Here is a 20,830-nt window from a genome sequence, read left to right as displayed (position 1 = left end):
CTGTAACGCTAGTCCCAATGTCCTTCCTTGTTGGCTTCCCAAAGGGGGGGGGGTGGATGGTCGGAGGAACGGGTGGGCGAGGGGGGGTATAGTCAGTGTGAGTAAAGCGGATACATGCATTTCTTGAGATATCAACATCAAACAGACCGTGTTACACATCCATTTGATAGTCTGCCGTTTGAAATCCACCGTCCCTTTAAGACCAAACTACTTTGCAGTATATCTGTGGTTGCCAACAATCGCGTCATCATGCATGATGAATTAAATTTGTCTCGTTTAACTGTTTCCGCCCGCAGGCGCTTCAGTTAGCTAGGCCGGAACCTAGCCGGAAAAATAGAGAATAGAAATTTTATTTTTTTGATTTTATTTTTGAAGATGGGTAAGGACGTGGCAAGGCTGAGAGCTGAGAAAGGACCGTGTTTGAATACGGTGCCCGAGTCAGTTGTTGCAGCTTAAGTAGGTGTTCTGGAGGTGGTGGATGTTGATGGGTTGGGCGTCATCTATGTTGGTGACGGCGCGATATGTCCCTGTGGAGGCTTCGGAAGCTGGCGGTGTGGAAATGGTGGTAGCTGTGTTAACATTATTACTGTTGTTGGGTCATCTGTTAGTCCCAGATTTCATCTTGCATGCTATGTAGAGGAGTGTTCGGCAGTTTTGGATGTTGGAGTTGACTCTGGATGAATTGGTGTAGATGGTGGCCTTCTCGTTGACATTTGTCTAAGAAGTTGTCCCTGGGGGTGTTTAGTCGTTGGCTTATTGTTGGTAGTTGGGCTATATCAATGGTGTCTTCTGTATAGAAATCTGGCGGTCGAGGTGGTAGGCGATGCGGCAAGCTTTCCTTTGTGTTGTATCTAATTTTTCTAGTTGGTTTTCTGTGATTTGTGAGATGGCCGGTGCTGCATCATCGTTTTGTAAATTTTGATGGTGACTTCAGGCGGTGTACGAGGCCTATCCGGAGAGTCTGCAATTCTGTAGAGGTATCGGACTCTGTTTCGTATATTTTGTTGTATTTCCAGGCAGTGTTTTGAGGTTCAGCTTGATGTCGATGAGGAGACCCAGGTATGTCAGTTTAGTCTTGGTGGGGATGGTGACGTTGTTGAGAGTGATGTGTGGCGGCGGAAGCGGTTGTGTCTGGCGATGTACAGTAATGGAGATTTTTGCAGGTTGAGTACCATCCTCCAGTCATTGCACCAGTCTTGCAGGCGGTTTATGTGGTTTTGGAGGTGTTTTTTTTTCGGATGACAGTGAATGATGGCTTGTTGACTAGATGGCAAAGAGAGATTCTGCTGATATTGTTCGTGGTTTGTGGGATGTCTACGACGTACAAGATGTAGAAGATTGAACTGATGGTACTGCCTTGTGGTGTGCACGACACACAATGTTTGTTTTTGGAAGAACCTCGGTGCCGCCTTCTGTTATAGCCCTTTGTTCCTCTGCGCTCAAATGATCAATTACAAAAGACCCAATCGTGTAAACCCTTAGTTACTATGGCGTAGGTTTGTTCGTATTGTTTCACGAGTAGCGTTCCAATATCCACGACAAGTGCCCGTATCATTCGTTTCTATTTTTTGGGGTGAATGGTGGGATATATAGCTTATTTGTGAATACCTCAACCAGTATATCCACGTTTTCGGTATAGAAACATAGTCAGAATTAACTTATCGCACTGTGCGTATCGAGTATATTTTCGCAGAAGTCGCCTTTAGTTTATGATCTCCCTGATTTTGAATGTTTCTAACAGAACCGACCTCTATGAGAAATGTGTCTCGTTTCTTTAAAATAATAAAAACCCAAACTCTTAGTTAAATCATTGTCATTTCGTCCCGGACAATAGCCTGTTATGAAAATGCACCACTTCTGTTGACCACAATTTCATTGCCTATATTAACTTCACTTAATTCTTATTTAAAAGTTAATTAAATCCCTATTTTATTCACGCCTAAACTTTAAAGCAATTTGAAAATAAAAAACCATATATTATAAACAGTTGTATAATACCACAAGCATATATGTTGGTATGAATTTGTTTGTGGAATTTTACGCTGAAACTGTCTTAAAGCGAAATAACGTCATTTAGGAATGGCAAGCAATTGTCTTGTACGTATGTATATATGTATGTATTTTAGATCCTCCTGCAAGCAGGAACTCGCGAAGAAGCCATCATTGGCTTATCAAAGCCGCAAGCTGACCGAAGTCATTCTCTTACATTCATATTTAACGTCCATGATTATGAATTGTCAATTATCAACAACTCTGTAACTGGACGACATACATTAATCTTGGATGACTCGAAGCAGGGACCGTTATGATTGGAAGGCACAGGCGTTAACCACTGACCCTAACGCTCTACTTTTATTTGGTTTGTTTGTTGGAAGACAGATCACCGGTAACTGTAATATCGTATAATGCCACCATCGTCAGTTCTATCACATCATTTTCATCATGGTAAAAGTTACAGCATATATAGGGCTAATTACTTCTTTTCTTTTTACTGCAATTACTCACTGTTGGGCGAACATAAATGCTGGATACTGAGGGCGAAAATACAGACGAAAAAGGGAGTCGTCTCTCCGAAAACAGAAACAATACTAATGATATGAACTATAACAATACTTCACTGACATTTTGTTCGCTCATGCGTCGTAAACAATGAGGGAGGAGAGGGAGGGGTGCACACAGTTGCCCTCGAAACCTGACCTGAGTGGGCGAGGGCGTGATGAGTAAAGATTTGAATAGCAAGTTGACTTTGTCCCGTGATTATTGCATTGGTAGAAGTGACTATTTGTGGCGTATAAAGTTTCTAATTTGAACTAATGATTCATTTGTTTTTGAATGATGTTAATATAGAATGCTGAAGATCACGTACTCTGGAGTGCAGGCTGAAAAAAAAACAATTACATTTTAGTGTATAGTGCAGAGTAACAACTGCAGCAATGATGTGCTCTTTTGCTGTGCACTACCTATACGGCATTAGTGCAGTACCATGTCTCAGTGTGCCAGTCAGTTTATACTTATAGTACTTGTTTACAGCAAGATTTCTTTCTGTTTTGAAGAACGTTCAGCTGTCATAACATTCAACATTAAGTTGGTTAAAGACAAATTGTTCCCAAATAGTGGAGTGTCTGGTGGATTGAGTAAGTTATTAGTACTTAGGAGAAAGTATAGTAGAAGTTTAGTTAAGGTTAGTTTAGTTTATTTATGTCTCTATGGATCCTCCAAGGAGGTATAAGAGACATAAATACATTAACAAATAGAGATAACACTTAACATGAGTCAGATGGCAGTCACAAGAGATACACAAGCCAATGAAGTAAAAGATTACAGATAGAAGTTCTATAGTAAGCACTAGCAATTGATGTGACAAAAATTACGAGGTTTTATTATCTTAGCACAAAAATGACTTAAATTGGAAGTAACAACTTTAGACTTCGATTGAAAAAGATCAAGCATCTTAATAAAAGTAATAGATAGTCTATTGGCATTATATTCATGTATTGTTCAAAGACATTTGACAGGCGTGAAAGGGATTGTACAATAGAGAACTGCGAGTCAATCTGATGTTACAGTCACGTGATACAGTTCAACCCAACAGGAATTTGTCTGCTGATTCAATGTATATCCAGTGGCGGAGCGTCCATACAGTCAGGGGGTGGATCCCCCCCCCCCCCCTGACGGACTCAAATGGACTGCTGGCGCCCTTTTCAGCTCTTTACCACTTTTTACTTATTCGCGATTATTGACTATTTTATTGCGCTCTCATCTACCTATTGAGATTTGTCACATTTTGTTGGTGTAATTTGGCGATGACACCTATTCATTCTTCGTTTATCTGCAAATTAGCCAGGCCCGGAAAGGGTCATTTCCGGCGATCTAGGGAGTATCTTTACTCAAAAAAATTCTGTACGCTAAGCGTCAACCTGTGGTGGCGCTCCGCTTAGATAGTGTCGAAAAGCGCCCCTACAGACCATTCTCGCCCTCTCCTGACCAATACCCCTAGCTCCGCCACTGTGTATATCACCAGCACTTTAGCTGGTACTATTGTTTACACTTGACGTACAGTTCCATCAAAGGGTTCTGGCTAAGAACTACAAAAGAACTTTTCGAGAATACGTAAACCGTGATGAAAAGACGTCATTCACTATAGTCACGCCATAGGAAAACAAACAGAAATGGTGTTATATCTGTCTAACAAGCTATACTGTATGTGAAACGTGTCAGCTTTCATTGAATCGACTCAAGTAGCTAATGTGTATGCGAATGGCAGTTCATATGCCTACACGGCTTATATAGAACAGTGTAATGCTAAAAAAACACCCTCCATTCCAATATGAAAACATTGAAATTACTCTGTACCGATCACCTTTTCATATAACTTACTGGACACTGGATTACTTCAGGTCACTGCTGACAACACAGTAAATTAAAAAACCAAACAAATAAAGCCTTAACCTTTTTAAATTTCTCATTACATTGATCTGTAGTAATCCAGGTGGCATAGGGGTGGTGTACAGCCTTTTTCTAACCCAATACAAAAAGCTAATATACAACCGGACGTATACACCGACCGCCTAATTGTGTAGCCTAAATATGACACAGAATGCCTATAATATATCATTTCATATTGTTATTGTTTTCCCTTGTGTGTGTGATTTTTGTTTGGGAGGGGGGGGGGGGAGAGTTCGTACTTACCCCCTATATGTTAGTCGGCTGTTTCGACTCTAGGACTACCCCTCCTAAATCCCTTAGGTCAGCCCACGCCATGTTCACACGAAATCATAATGCAGAGATAGAGTAAGAGCAAATCAGTGAATGGAGCAGGCCTAGTCTTAGAAGGCAGACTTTACCTGCTAAGATTCTTAATTCATGGCCATGGGTAACAAGCATTATCAAAATTGTCTGTGACATAGGTGTTAGAATTTGCTTTTTTTTTATAGTGTTATAGATCTAGTTCAAAGATTGGCAACCCAGGAAAAAATTTACCTCAAATTTACCGCGGTAACATACCACACTTTTACCCCGGTAAAACCGGGGTAAAAACGCGGTAAATTTGTTGTACATTGCCGCGGTGTTTTGGCCCTATGGACGCGGTAAACCGCGGTTTACCGCAGTAAATTACCACAAATTTACCATGGTTTTACCTCACTTTTACCCCAATTTTACCGCAATTTACCACGGTGTTACCATACTTTTACCGCGCTTTTACTACACTTTTACTACGCTTTTACCCCAAATTTACCACAGTTTTACCGTTCTTTTACCCCAATTTTACCGTATATTTACCACGCTTTTACCACAGTTTACCGTTCTTTTACCCCAATTTTACCATGGATTTACCACGCTTTTACCTTAGTTTTACCTCAATTTACCATACTTTTACCACGCCCTTACCACATTTTACCCCAATTTTACCGTAGATTTACTACGCTTTTACCTTAGTTTTACCTCAGTTTACCATGATATTTTACACTAATTGCAAGACAGTTTCACCTTACATTGAGCATGATTTTGTCCTTATTTCAATTAGCATGTACACCATATATTCCTTTGAATTTCACCCATCAGTGTACTGTATTATGATTTGGCTATATGCCGTTACCCTTATTGTAATGGTTGTATGCCTGACATGTAAGTCCTCAGTTGTAGAATGCATCAGTTTTTAATTCATCAAATCAATGGAGGTTTCACACATAAGAAAGCTTTGTTGAATTTCATTTACCCTACTGGTACTCTCTTCTTTTGACTTGATTGGTAGTCCAGATTGGACTTTTGATCTCTTATTGTCCTCAAAGACTTGTTTTAAATGGAAAGAGTACTCTGAACATGATGATGATATGATACACCTCGTATTACGCTTCCACCCGAAGGTGCTTCAGCAGACTAAGGAAATCCTTAGTCGGAAATTATTGAGGTTCCAAGTTTTTGTGCGTGGAAGGACACCGGCGAATCTCGCCTTCTCTTTTCGAATAGTGCCCTGAAGTAACGAGGCAGGGGTGTGTAGTCCTGCTCCCGGGACCGCAATTTAACGTCCCCTCCGAAGGACGTGAGTACCGCTTTCCACGTGTAGCCACTTTCCTACCACGAGAAAGGAGCGGGGTGAAAATTGGTGTCAGTGTCGACACCGAGGTTTGAACCAGGGACCTCAGGTACTGCAGACGTGTACTCTCCCGTTCTGCCACCTCACCGCTCTCAGTACTCTGAACATACGATACGATACACCTCGTGTTCTGCTTCCACCCGAAGGTGCTTCAGCAAACTAAGGAAATCCTTAGTCGGTAATAATTGAGGCTCCAAGTTTTTTTGTGCGTGGAAGGACACCGGCGAATTTCGCCTTCTCTTTTCGAATAGTGCCCTGAAGTAACGAGGCAGGGGTGTGTAATCCTGCTCCCGGGACCGCAATTTAACGTCCCCTCCGAAGGACGTGAGTACCGCTTCCACGTGTAGCCACTTTCCTACCACGAGAAAGGAGCGGGGTGAAAATTGGTGTCAGTGTCGACTCTGAACATGATACGATACGATACACCTCGTGTTCTGCTTCCACCCGAAGGTGCTTCAGCAAACTAAGGAAATCCTTAGTCGGTAATTATTGAGGTTCCAAGTTTTTTTTTTGTGCGTGGAAGGACACCGGCGAATTTCGCCTTCTCTTTTCGAATAGTGCCCTGAAGTAACGAGGCAGGGGTGTGTAGTCCTGCTCCCGGGACCGCAATTTAACGTCCCCTCCGAAGGACGTGAGTACCGCTTCCACGTGTAGCCACTTTCCTACCACGAGAAAGGAGCGGGGTGAAAATTGGTGTCTCTGAACTCTGAACATAATTACTCTGACATAATTACTCTGAACATAATTACTCTGAACATAAAAACTCTGAACATAATTACATAGACTTGTCAAGTCATTTATTGGACCTGACAGAGAATACCCAAATCTGAGGACACTGATTGGTCAATTTTTGTGTGCCACAGTGTTGAGGCGCAGAACCTATGCCTTATGTGTGCTAGTTTATATAGTTCTTTTTTCATTTTAAAGGCTTTTAGGTTCTCCCTAATAATGAAAAAAGAATTAATTGTTGTCTCCTCTCAAATATATCAGGGATTCCATGAAGGAATTCTCTATGTATCTATCCTCTGCTTGTTTTTTTTTAGGAAAAGAGATGCATACTATTACATATAAGAATAGCAGTTTGTCTCTCTTCTTTATTCAACTCATATCCACAGGTAATTTATATTGCCAACATTAAGATATGAGTAGGAAAAGATATGAGTAGGAAAAATTGCTGTAAATGTACCATCATGTTTCATAGTGTGACCCATATATGTTCTTCTGTGGTACAATTATTGTAAATTTACCATAGTATAATTGCACCGTATAGTTTTACCCTATTTTTACTGTGGTTAATCATGGCACAATTGTAGGAATTTCACATATGTAGTTTATGTACCATATAAACTTACCCTACTTTTACTACAGTAATATCATGGTAAAACTATGGTAAATTTACCGTAGTAAATGTACCACACTTTTACCCTACTTTTACCGCGGTAATACCATGGTAAAACTGTGGTTAATTTACCGTAGTAAATGTACCGCACTTTTACCCTACTTATACCGCAGTAATATCATGGTAAAACTGCTGTAAATTTACCGCAGTAAATGAACCACCCTTTTACCCTACTTTTACCGCGGTAATACCATGGTAAAATTGTGGTAAATTTACCGTAGTAAATGTACCACACTTTTACCGCGGTAATACCATGGTAAAACTGCGGTAAATTTACCGTAGTACATGTACCGCACTTTTACCCTACTTATACCGCGGTAGTATCATGGTAAAACTGCGGTAAATTTACCGCGGTAAATGTACCGCACTTTTACCCTACTTATACCGCGGTAATACCATGGTAAAACTGCGGTAAATTTACCACGGTAAATGTACCGCACTTTTACCGCGGTAATACCATGGTAAAACTGCGGTAAATGTACCGCAGTTGATTTTACCACAATTTTACCACACATTTACCCTATTTACCACACATTTACCATAGTTTACCGCGGTAAAATTAGGGTACATTTTTTGCTGGGAACATATGCAAATTATTTTGCGAGAGGGGTTGGGGAGAGTATTATGGACATAAAGATAGTTCAATGAGAGATATCATATATTTTAATATGTAATTAAAACACGCCCAGTATGATTTTCTAACGTGTCTTCGGTTCTTTTATAATTATGTCTGTACTGTAAAACGATATCACGACCCATCGTAATTCGTTTGTGGCTCAAATGTTTGGTAAAGCGACCCCGACAGGTACGGGGCCGTCGATCTACAACCTGTACTTAATACAGTGGGAAATTGGTTTCATTGATACAGCAAGGATACCTTTGTAAAGGGAAGGGACATGACATATATTCGCCAATGGTGAGGTATGGGGTCGTGAACAGTTCGTGTGAGAAAATTTGAGGGCACCTTGAATAATGAATAGGTACAACTAGCATTTAGACAGGTATACATATATCTGTAAGTGACAAATAAAATTCCATGTGCCTCTGAAAGACGTCAAATGTGAGGGCACCATGTTTAGAGTTTAAAGTTTGCAAAGGACACAAATCCCGTAGCTTTCAGTTAACTTGTACAATGTAGTCAAGACTAACGAATAAGAACACTAGCATTTAGACATAAAAACTGTATCTGTAGGTGCCAAAATAAAATTCCTTGTGCCACTGAAGCCGTTGATACAGACACGATAATGTTAAACGTGTGAACTTCTTCAAAGTTAAGACGAGTGGGTGGGCAGTGACGAAAGACCTTCATGTGGGGGCGTTTGACGTTACTATGCATTATCCCGTTGATGAGTATTCCATGATATTCCATTTCTTTTGTGATGCTGGATAGAGTACTTGGACAACACTAACACACTGCTCACACCTCGTATGTTTATAGGGTTGCCATACATATTTGTTTACTAATTGTATGCAAATTAGCAGACTCTATGAAGGTATAGGCGTGGTTTGTGATGGGTTTTATTGTACACGCATTGGTGTGAACAAACATTGCTAGTTTGGTTCTCACAAGATTGAAACATTCGACAAGTATCATCCTAGCCTTTCTTATTTCTGTAGTTTAAAGCTGGTGTAAGAACGTGCCAATTTCTAAACACTCCCGAGAAAGTAAGTTATATTTTCTATTTTCACTAAGAACTAGACAGATGTGTCATATTATTTTTGAACAAGCTTTGTAAGTCGAATAAGGAAGTTTTCAACTCCTTGGTCGAATCATACAACTACTGTGGCTTACGACAGTATCAATTGTATTGTATACCGTATATTACCCTGGAGCTATACAACCATAGTGTCGTTCAGAACCAAATGTGTATATATATATATATATATATATATGTAATGTGTGTCATTTGTTTCAACAGCTGCATGGCTTCTAGGCTGTACATTGTGTACGAGGGTAGAACGGCCTGCACATTGTCTAAGGTTTACAGTTGTGTGTGGGTATATAATTAGTTGCATTCAGACAGTCATTTCCTGAACCACCATGTAATGTGCTGACTGCCCGCAGAAGGGAAAAGGGTGCGTTTTCCATATAACCGTGCACCGTTTTTACTGAACGTTACACCATTTCCTTATTGCAACCCCTGCATTCAGTTTCTCAAAACAGTTACTCTTGCCGTGTTGCCGGTATAAATAAATATATATGAACTTGGGAAAAGGGGTTTGTTTATTGTTCGTCACTGGTTTTGGAAACAACTTTGTTCGTCATTGCTGAATGGGGTGCATTTGCTTACCTCAGTATTTGAGAATGTGGTCAGATGCTGGGGCATAGACTCTCGTCCGTCGGATGGGGACATTAAATGGCGGTCCCGGGAGCAGGAATGGGAGCGAATCCACGGCCTTGCCTTGTTTTCCTCTGATCACTAATCGAAAAGAGAGGGCTTGAAATAAGCCGGTGTTCATCCATGATCTAACACGGAAAGGGTCTCACATAAGCTACTGTTAGGCTTCCTGATCCTTGAGTCTGTAAATTAACTTAACTAGACTGTATTTTCTGGCCAAAGGACAGAGGCGATTGAAATTAATCATAGCGGTAATCCATTACTCTTCGATGGAAAAGACCAAGTTTATGGAATTCAAAGCCGTACTTCATTTCTTGGCATCTTGAAAACCGTCGTTAACTGTGCTTCTGCAGATATGCCTAGGTTCTGGCATCACGTCCCAGCGCACATCGAGCAGCAACAAGCCGTTTCGTGGAACCGATATATATATTCTGTACAAATATATGATAAAGATTCCTTTTCAATACCGTTCGCACATTTAGTACAAGTGACTCACATTTTTCGTGGTTAAAAGAGCCCTTCCTTTCAGGGATTGATGTGTAGCTCAATATAACGTATAACATATCAAGCCTATTCAAGACTTGCCAAATGAACTAATCAATATGTATATACTTGCATTAACTTAGTTTATGCTTCACGTTCACCTTTTTGACACTGCACTTTCGTGAGGACTAGTAAGAATGTTCTGATTTTCAACTGCCATTATTGATTACATCCGTTCGTCTGTCTGATGGGTTTGTAGCACTAGATACACCCTAGCTCACTTATTGAACACGTTGACATTATGTTACAAATACGTCTGTTAATTGCATTGCATGTGAAATTAAAAACTCTTTCAGGTAGATTTGCAAGGTCAATGTAAAAAAACCAAAACAGTGTAGCTTGCACAGATTTGTGCCACAACAATACATTTGGTTTTGGAGAGAAAAGTTTTAGTAAATTCTTTGCTAACGATCTTCATAATAAGTTGTTATTTCTTATGGCATTATAATTACATTCCGCTGATATCGACTTCCTTTCAGAAATGTATTGCTTTAAAATCACTTAAGCAGTACAAACATTTGTGACAATATTGCAGTTGAAGTCTACAGTATTCCAACCAGGAATTATAATACTTCCAGAAAATTCTAATTCCTTTTTGGTAACGTGTGTGTTTGTGCTTCAAAGCTGCTACGAGAAAACAAGAAATATCTCTAACTAACAAGGATGTTTCGGAAAGATTTTCCTTAAAGTAATATTCCAGCAAAATTGGACACTTGTTTACAAGTTAATACTTTGAGAGACATTTTGCCATTGCGTACAACAGGGAACTTGACCACGTGTGCTCTTGACTTGTATACAGTTGTATAACACTGCAGCAAATCATGAAATTTAACAGAGATGGTGACTGTTGTATTGCAAGATGAGCATGATGTGTGTTGTTTAGACTTGAAATTCGTGTAAATGAAAGCACATATCAAAAACGCATGCCTCCATGACAACTCCTTTAATTGCTTTCTAAACTGAACATGCTTCAAAGTACATTATGGTGAACATGTGTGATCTAAACATTCAGTGTGCTGTCACTTTGCTAACAAGTGACCGTAAAACTATTTTAAAGCCACTATTATCCTTGCAGAGATCAAATCAGATCTTCACCCTAAAAAATCACCTCATGCCATTTGAAATAAATTCTCTCTGTTATTTTACCCATAGGTACTTCGACAGTTGCACAGTTGAGATACATGCTTATATTAATATGAATTTGACCTGGCCCTGACTACGACAATAAAATTGACAAATTGAATTACGATTGGGGCTTATGCAAATAAACTATCATTCAGTGACAACCCTGAAGGACATAGAATGCTACTTGGAAGTAGTACACAACTTTTAAAAAGATAACATGTAAACTGGAAGATTAGCATGTATTGCACTGCAGACGTATCCATGTAACTGTTGTTTTTTAGCAAATGCACCAACGAATAGTCAAATATTAACAAATTTATAAGTGGAATTTACAGTCGACTATTTACGCGGCATGATCGAGTTCTTGGCAATTTGATCATCTTTGAAGATATCAAAATTTCCCTTTTCTAGATTTCTGTTGTTGGCCATTTTGTATCTGGTGTTCCTGGCTAACAATAAGAAATGTTTGGCGATTTCACTGTGTAAGGACCGAATTAACTGCAATGCTTTAATAATCCAAGGAGTATTTAACCGCTTTGCCAACTAACTTACACAAAGATGGAATCTATAAACACAGTTCTTAATGAAATCGGAGAAAATTTCCTGTCTTGTCCAATTTGCATTCAACATTTGAAAGAACCAAAGGTTTTACCGTGTCTTCATCGATATTGTAGTGACTGTTTAGAATCCTTCATTAAACAACAACAACAACAACAAGGAGAACTACAATGCGCTGTATGCCGAGAGTTCTTCACGATACCTTCCGAAGGATTTAAAACAGATTACTTCATTAAAAGCTTAGTTGAGCATGTTACATTAGAAAAACCTGAGATTGATATCGATTTACATAACTGTGTCAGGTGTCACAAACATCGAACAGCAGTAGCCTATTGTTTTGATCGGAAGGGATACCTTTGTGAAAACTGCTACTATCCTCATGTCAAGGTGAGGAACAGCCCAGGCAGTTGCTCAAGCTATGCTGGTTTGAAAGAAATTATTCAAGAGGTGCAGATGAAGAGTGAATGTTTTACATTTTCATATGCGTCCGCCATAAACAAAGTTGATATTTTAGCAGTAGAAGAAAGAAAACGCCTTGCTAAAAAATCTAGAGCATTAAAATTGTGCGAGAAATATATTGTAAAGATGCCTGGAAAGAAAACAGTCTTAGAAAGAGTTGATGTAATGGTTATGATTTACAGGGAAACAGTACTGAAGGAGTTGAAATGTCAAGAAAGATTGATAGAAGACGATGTTAAAATATTTAACCAAAATCTCTTTCGCATCGGAAGAATCATTCAAAAAATTGAAGGAAATTTAAAAAACGTAATATTGTGGACAGTTTGGCATATGGTGAACTGGAATCAGGTGGATGTCCTAAACGAATTACAAGAGGTCCGGTGGGTAGGTGAACGGAATAAACAATTTCTTATGGAAATGATCATAGAATTGCAGATAAAGTACGAAGTGTACAGTACCTGTTTGCGTGAACGACACTCGAGCACAAAAAATGAGGTCAACAAACTTGCCAAAATTTCCACAAGGCTTAGAGCGAGGTATGACAAATTGACCAAACTTTCATCCAACATTCTCGAGTCTTGGAACAATTGGATGGCCGTAAAGCATATTCCTGATGTATGTGCCTCGATCGATCACTTGGAAGAGGACATAAAGGACACATTTATCAAATTGGAATTCGGTGTTTTATGTAACATCGAAACTCGTGAGAAGGTTCCATTTTACACCAGTTCAGACAGACACAAATTGATTAGTAATATGTGTGACAAGTATGAAGTTCAACGAGAAAGAAATCGAACAGTGATATGTGGTATTTTGTGGATTTGTTTTATGATTTTCGTTTATTGCGTTTATTCAAAGTACTTGTCTGTGAAGTTTGTGTGAAGCTAATGCATACATATGAATACTCAATGCCAGGAAAATATCATATCTTAGCCAACAAAACTTCTTTGGCCAGACGTTGGTGATTTGTTCCTAAACATAGATGTAGAAGATAGTGACCTTTTTAATTTTATATTACATCTTAAATATTTGACAGAAAGCTAAGAATTGAGTGATTTCAAATTTCTGGTTTTATTGTATTTTAAGGTTATCATATGTTCAATTATGCAACTTTCGATACCAGAACTTGCTCATGTGGGACCCACGTAACTGCTAAAGGCAAATGATAAATCCCAAACATGATTGGTTTGGATGTTTATGAGTGACGAGATTAGCTGTCTCCCTTCTTGTACAACAAGAAAACAAAAAAGCAAAAGGCTATTGTATCCAATAACTTGCGATTTTGCTGAATTGAAAATGAATGAATTGCATGTGCTCGCAGAATCTGATAGAATATTGTCTGTCGTCTGAGTAAACAAAATGGATACTTTAAAGCTCGGTTAAAATGAAAAGCGATTCATTAAATAAGATATTTTTATACAAGGGTCATTTGCAACGTGAACATGACCAGGGTAGCTGTTCCTTTCATACTATTCACCCACGCATGTTGTTGAATATTCGTAAAGCCATTCCTGAACATGTATACCACATGTATCTGTTTGGAGAACCGTGGATTTGATTATATAAGTTATCATTAAATTCAAATAGTTCTCCGTAAGACAAACATCAAGGCATTGCTTTTGAATAATTCCAGACTCTTACTTCCTTACTGACTCCTGCAACATACCTTTGTAATATGGCTTTGATGCTAAACAGTGTCACATTGGGTAGTGTAATGGACAAAACAGAGGTATCACATTTATATCCGGTTGTCGTTTCCAGGAAGGGCTCTAAGTACGCTACACCTGTTGGCGAATCTTCCGAAAAGTCAACCATTAATGTCAATATAAGGGTAGGTAAATCCCGATAGGATTAGTTATGGGAGATAAAGATAGTTTGTCGTGGAGTTAGAGACACTTGGCTTGTTGCATTGTGTTGTCTTTGACCTTTCTGTATCTATAGGTGAATAAATCCTGGTTCTATCCTTAGTCTTCTCATTTCTCGCTCCGTTATTGTCTGAGTCTGCCCCCGTTGCATTCCAGTATTCCACATATATTCCTTCCAGAGATTCAAGACGTCACGGAACAGTAGCAACAAATGTCTCCTCCAATTGATTTTTCACTTAGTTCCCGAATTCCTGGTTTGACCTATGTTTGTCCATACCTTTTATTTTCTCTTTCACAATATATTAACCACTCCGAATAGTGAGGGTGAATTTGTAACTCATCAGTCTTTTTTTTGTGTGTGTTAAGTATCATCTTCGGCGGTTTGTCATCTACATCACCTTTATTGAGATATAAACATGAGAATAGGATATTTCCAAGAAGATTGGTACCATTTACTACACTTTATTTTCTTCTTAACAGAGAGAATCTTACCTTCAGTAACCACACCCTATCCAAGGATGGAATATTTAACCACAGTTCTTGATGAAATCGAAGACAAGCTGCTGTCTTGTCCAATTTGCATTCAACCTTTGAAAGAACCCAAGGTGTTACCATGTCTTCATAGATATTGCAGTGACTGTTTAGAATCGTATATTAAACAACGGCAAGTAGAACTAGAATGCGTTGTATGTCGGGATTTATTCACAATCCCACCAGAAGGATTTAAAACAGATTATGCAGTTAAAAATATTGTCGAGGACTTACATAGAAAGAGAAGTGAGATTACTGGCGTTGTTAAACATGATTCTATTGGTTGCGTAAACCATAGTTTTGAAAGGAACGGACACCTCTGCCAAGCTTGCTATTTGTGGCATCAAAACAAGAATGTAACCAAAGAACCACCACTGAGAGAGATTAGTCTCAAGTTAAATGGAATAACTCATGTCCAGCGTGTTGCATCTGACTGCGTTATAAACGACATTCGAATTCTTGCTGAAAAGGAGAAGATGATACTAAAAAAGAAACTGAGAGTATCGATCGAAAAAAGGAAATCATTTTACAATATGTCATTTGTGGATGAATTACTAAAGGGAAATGATGCATACAAGAAAATATTGTGCTACCAATATGCATGCTTACGACTAAAGATGCAAGATGAAATTGCTATATTTGACGAAGCTCTAGAGGAACTTAAAACGGTTATCGCTGAATTTCGTAACTTTGTTTATCTAAGAACTGACATATCATATGTGACGATGAAGGTTTTGCTCGTTAACCTAAATGAGAATATGCAACTAGGCCTCAAGAATAAGGATAAACTAGTTAAAAAGCTTAGGGCTTTACAAGATACATATAAGGATTATGAGAAACGTGTGGAACAGAACCAGGAGCATGAAATTTTGTATGATCTACGCGCAAGAGCTTACGAAGTAATCAAGAGATACGACGAACTTGAAAGATCAGCATCAGAAATCATTAAGTCTGAAAACGACTGGTCAGTTGTAGAGGATTTTCCTAATGTATGTAAGTCATTGGACAACTTGGATGAGGACATGGGCAAGATATGCATCAAGATACAGAACGAAATACTTCTTAAACTAAAGATTTATCATTTAGGGACTTACCACAGTGAACATAAGATTAAATTGGTCATTGGTAGTCTCATAGAATATCATCGGACGGTTCTACCTCCAATTTACAAAAGACCATTAAGTTGGGAGGTAAAATTAGTGATAGGCTTTGTGTTGGTTGTTTGGAAGTTTATGAAGTTTTTTAGGATTAGGTTTTAAGTAATATTCACACTTCCAATTCCTGCCTACCATGAAACATAATTCACTCCCTACTTTAAACTGGTACACGTTCTATGATCATATGGTATGATCATATGGTATACTTTCTAGAAAAAAGCCTGACAACTCCTCGATATGTCAATAAGAATCATGTGTCACATATACATCAAGCCTAGATTTTAAAAGAGACACAACCCTACCATCATTATTAGTCTATATGTTTTAGCGATAACTGTCATGAATAACGCCCCAACTCAGCCAGAAAACTTTTTATTCTATTTGGGAGATACCAAATTTTAATGCTACTTTAGATCAGGTTTTTAAATAATGTTGATTTGTAAAATATTGAACGTTTTAACATGAACTTTCGGTTTCAGGGTCAAAACTATTGACATTCTATCTTGAAAGTATACAATGAAAAAGCAAAGAGAAAAGAAAGCTTTCAGGTCCTAGTGGCACTATGGGACTTAATGGCAGCTTCCAGAAACTATTTTTGGTTTCGAGGAATTCGTAACCTATGCATTCATGATGGCGTACGTGTTTCTCTGGAGAAGGTATGGTCGGACCAATTTCAAATTTGGTGTGTAGAAGCACCATACTGAGTACAAGAAGCTTGGTGTAGTTCAACGTTCTTTTAAAGTTAAATTTTTAAAACCTTGTCAACATGATATCTCATATAAGATGCTTGGGCAAATCTCATACTTGTGATGAAGGTGCATAACATTGAGTACAAGAAGCGTAGTGTTCTTGTGGATTTCAAAGGTCATTTTGGGTCACCAGGGGCCAAATTGTGAAACTTGTAAACACGATATCTCAAGAAGGTTAGCATGGGCAAATCTCATATTTAATATGTATATGAACCACATTATGTACATGAAGCATACATATTTTGGTGAGGTCAAACGTCATTTGAGGTCAACAAACGCCAAACATTTTTGCAATCTGTTTATAATCAATTATCTTTTAGACAGAGCCAGATTTTTCTTTTTCATGCCATCTTTGGGAGGTTATGTAAGTGAGACAATAAACAGTTTAATGGAAATAAGAGGTATGTTATTAATATGTTGTAAGTCAAAATGAAAACATTTTGATAATGCTATAATAGTGTAGTGACATTCTGACAAAAATCAGCGATACTTTGATCAATTGAAAGGTTTCCCTCTGCAGGTAGCTGTGTTGAATTGAAAAGAACGGAGTTTTGCTACATATTTTCTACGCTTTTTCGATGCCTTCCTCTAAACGTTTTCAAAACATTTCTACATTTGTAGAAACTATTTTATAAAAGATGTTAGGATTTTTTTTTAAACGTTTCTATGTTTAATTTGATATCTACAAAATATTATAAATAACTTTACAACAACATTTTTAAAACATTTTAACGCCCTTCTCAAAATGTTATAAGAACGTTATGTGTTTGCTGGGATACTCCTAGAAATGACATTTCCGTTGCGGAAAGTAAGTTTGTGTTTGGTAGGTTGTATTTTAACCAACAGTATCGGTCTTGCATTGCCTTATGTAGAGCATATGGTTAATCTCAACTTTATATAACCATCTTATCACTGACATTGATAGTAAAATCTTCAGAGATTGCCATACTCTTTGATTTAGCTGTTTGATTGTACAATTTCAACTGGATTGAGACTGTACATGGTCCTTATTTCAGGTTTTCCTTAAAACTAGCAGTCTTCTCACATATTGGGATTTGCTTTGTCATTAAATTTATTCGTCTTTAAACAAATTCAGAAAACATCATTTGATTATCGAAACTATTTTCTAGTCATAATTTCATTCCGAAGCGCTGTTCATAGCAATAAACCTTATTGCAAAGAAACACGTGTCCTTCGATTTGGTTTTGCAGTTCATTTTCAGCTGATTTATTCTCTTTATATCTTCCTAAGAGATGAAAGAGAATTAAAGACAATGAAATGTAGCCAACATACAAACATCGAATAACATATCGAATCGGTTACTGTCCAGAAAAGTGTTTATGCCAAAATTAGAAAAGAGGAGAAGAGAAAGTCTGTATACGCCACGACAACAAACGGCAATAACCTCTCGGTACAACGTATGAAAGCAAAAACCAGAAAAAAAAACACTTAAAACTGACATAATATTTAGCACTAAAACAGGCGAGAGTTATGATGCCCATCGTCATAATGTTTATAAATGTTTTTCCTTTCACTGTCGAAACATTCAAGCAAGCAGCCTGATTCGCGGTCCAATTTGTTGGACATTATTTCATAACGTACAAATTCTAGCCCTGAAAATACATGTTTCCATGTCGGTCGTTCACTTTGGGAGATCTGCGTTTACTAAGACGGAAACAAGAAAGATGTTGCCTGGCTTTGTGGAGGCGAGTGGTATTTTTCTAATTGTAATACCTTCCTACATATCCTGTAAGGTTTACACTGAGAGTTGTTATTGACTCGAGTTTGTATGATTTAATCTGAAAAAAAACGTCCTTTAATTGCCAGCCAGTTTGTATTAACAGTATATGGCCACTGCAATTGTAATGATATTGATTTGCATAGATGGGGTTTTTCCAAATTAAGGGCATGCCTGTTTCCTCAGGATTTCTTTCAATCCGGCTTATCCATGTTGATTTGTAGATTAGCTTTATCTTAGTAAAGTATACTTCACACCTGCAAGGCATACATTATCATAATTGTTTATCAATTTGACCTTAGTACTCAATAACTCTGCTCTCAATAAACCTGGCAATCTTGTACCTTCAAGCTCGGTATGTTTGCAAAAATTTTAACGTGGAAAACTTACTAACCTCTCTAACATACAGTAAAACTGGAAGACTACTTGATAAAAAGTTGGAGTTGCAGTTAATCAAGTAGCCTCGTTTCAAGTGATAAGACTTCGTAAGCAGACTAAAGAGAGATATGTTATTGTTATAAGAATTGAAAGCATCATCGAGGTATGTATCATAATATATAGAATCGATAGTTTTTATCACCAAAAATGGTCAATAAACGTACAAGTGTCACAGTAGACTTGCACATCGTTAAGAGTCCATTTTAAGTCTGGCTCGTTCTCAGCTAAGTCAAATGCATCTTCAGCATACAAACAGAGTGAAAAGAAGAATAAACCTCGACGTCTCCATTGCTAAGATGCTTACGGATTGCGCGTGATAAGCTGCCTAACCATGCCTAATCATAATACTATTACTTTATAAACCTGACAAAGTCGTTAAAGTTAATAGCAAAATAGAATTGGCACCAACATTAATAAAATGCGGATCATCCACCCATGTTAATAGCTTGGCTTGACTTGGAGAATGTCTAAACATTATTACACTGAATACATTAACTTTAATGTAACTGATAACCAATTTCCAGAGTAAAGTCACATCAAATACATTGAAAGCTTTTTTTTTGTAGTCAATAAAAATACAATATTTACGTTTTCATTGACTTGTGTATAGTAGTCATTAATAGAATGAGCAGAATGTTCTTTGTCAACTCAAGTGATATTTACTAAACGCCACATGTTCGTCCTCTAACAGTCATGAACATTCTAGATAGTATTTAATTCGATTGTGTAGAATCTAAGTAAACAATTTACCAAGAGAGCTCAGTAAAGTTAATGCCTCCCTCTATCACTTTTAACCTTCCCTTTATAAATTGGATGAATAATTCGCAGCTTTTAATCTGTAGGCAAAATAACCGAGAACATAAACGTGTAAAACATGACAAGGATTAGGCGAGACTTTCTGCACCTCAAAAATGCGTCGCCAATAAAGCCCGTCCCGCGCGCGTTATTATTTTTGAAGTCTTTTCAGTTGGTGCAAAACTTCTCACATGTCAGTAAAGTCTTCATTTAGGATGGTTATTAATTCCTGTGCAGCGTGGAGCTGGTCAACATTACACCACTGATATGTAACTACCTGTAACTATATCTGCGTTGTTTAACTAACATACCAATGCCCCCCCCACCCCCCAAAAATGCCCCCCCCCCAAATATATATACACAATACATCTGCTCTACAAAATAGTATTGAAAACAACAATACGATAAACACGAGGCTCAATCATTACAATCATGACAGCAAAGTAGACACAAAGCAATGGCAATATATTCAATTATTAAGACAATGTAAATTCCTATTCGCCAATCATACTAAAACTTTGCTTCTTCGTGGTCAGTCCCTTAATTTGATATGATCCACAACAATAATGATCTCCAACATACACATGGGCAAAAAGAAGTAAGAAATACAAACATCCAAGGTCCTATACCCTTAGTTTGAATTGTGTAATTTGTTTACTTTGAGAAACACCGGTTTGCAGAATCTGGCAGCGTTCGCAGCCATTTTTGGATAAAACATTTGAGCTCACGGAGACGAGAGTTGCTCTAAGCTTGACCATTTGGCATGGATTTTCATTAAACTGCTTTACACAATAATAATCATTGAACATTTTGTTAGGTTCCAGGTTCAGCCGTGTGTCTAAAAATATCAAGTTTTGTGCAATTACTTCATGCATATATTGTTGGATCCTGTTTGTTCCAATCATGGTGCCAATACTACCCCAACACCTCATAACTGGCCTATATGATAACCGGTTGTAAGTTCGTACGCTATCCACTTTCGTTTCAGTGTTATCCGCCGTCAAACAACGTTACAGTAGGCCTTCACCTTTTCCCTTTGC

The 20,830-nt window shown here is 38.0% G+C and overlaps 1 protein-coding gene and 1 long non-coding RNA gene across 3 annotated transcripts; one reads left to right on the top strand and one right to left on the bottom strand.

Annotated features, from left to right (window-relative positions):
- Positions 1-5,916: 5,916 nt before the first annotated feature.
- LOC139969522 (uncharacterized) lies at positions 5,917-8,077 on the bottom strand. The gene is made up of 2 exons (XR_011793743.1): positions 6,859-8,077; positions 5,917-6,793 (listed from the first exon to the last, which is right to left on the bottom strand). It is a non-coding gene; the product is annotated as an uncharacterized lncRNA (long non-coding RNA).
- A 726-nt stretch (positions 8,078-8,803) lies between these two features.
- Positions 8,804-20,073, top strand: LOC139969520 (E3 ubiquitin-protein ligase TRIM56-like). 2 transcript variants are annotated; one of them, XM_071974574.1, is made up of 2 exons: positions 8,804-9,158; positions 11,528-14,272. In XM_071974574.1, exon 2 carries the CDS (start codon positions 12,059-12,061, stop codon positions 13,397-13,399), a length of 1,341 nt encoding a protein of 446 aa, XP_071830675.1. In that variant the 5' UTR covers positions 8,804-9,158; positions 11,528-12,058; the 3' UTR covers positions 13,400-14,272. The 2 variants fall into 2 exon arrangements, with proteins under 2 accessions (XP_071830675.1, XP_071830676.1); XM_071974575.1 differs by lacking the exon at positions 11,528-14,272 and adding an exon at positions 14,863-20,073 and having other exon boundaries at positions 8,845-9,158.
- The last annotated feature ends 757 nt before the right edge of the window (positions 20,074-20,830 follow it).

The sequence above is a fragment of the Apostichopus japonicus genome, chromosome 7, assembly GCF_037975245.1.
Source record: "Apostichopus japonicus isolate 1M-3 chromosome 7, ASM3797524v1, whole genome shotgun sequence".
In the NCBI taxonomy this organism is placed as follows: Eukaryota; Metazoa; Echinodermata; class Holothuroidea; order Aspidochirotida; family Stichopodidae; genus Apostichopus; species Apostichopus japonicus.
This window is presented reverse-complemented; position numbering and strand designations above follow the sequence as displayed.

Bases quoted from the DNA above. Each gene is read 5' to 3' on its own strand.
- LOC139969520 (XM_071974574.1), top strand. From the start codon at position 12,059: ATGGAATCTATAAACACAGTTCTTAATGAAATCGGAGAAAATTTCCTG.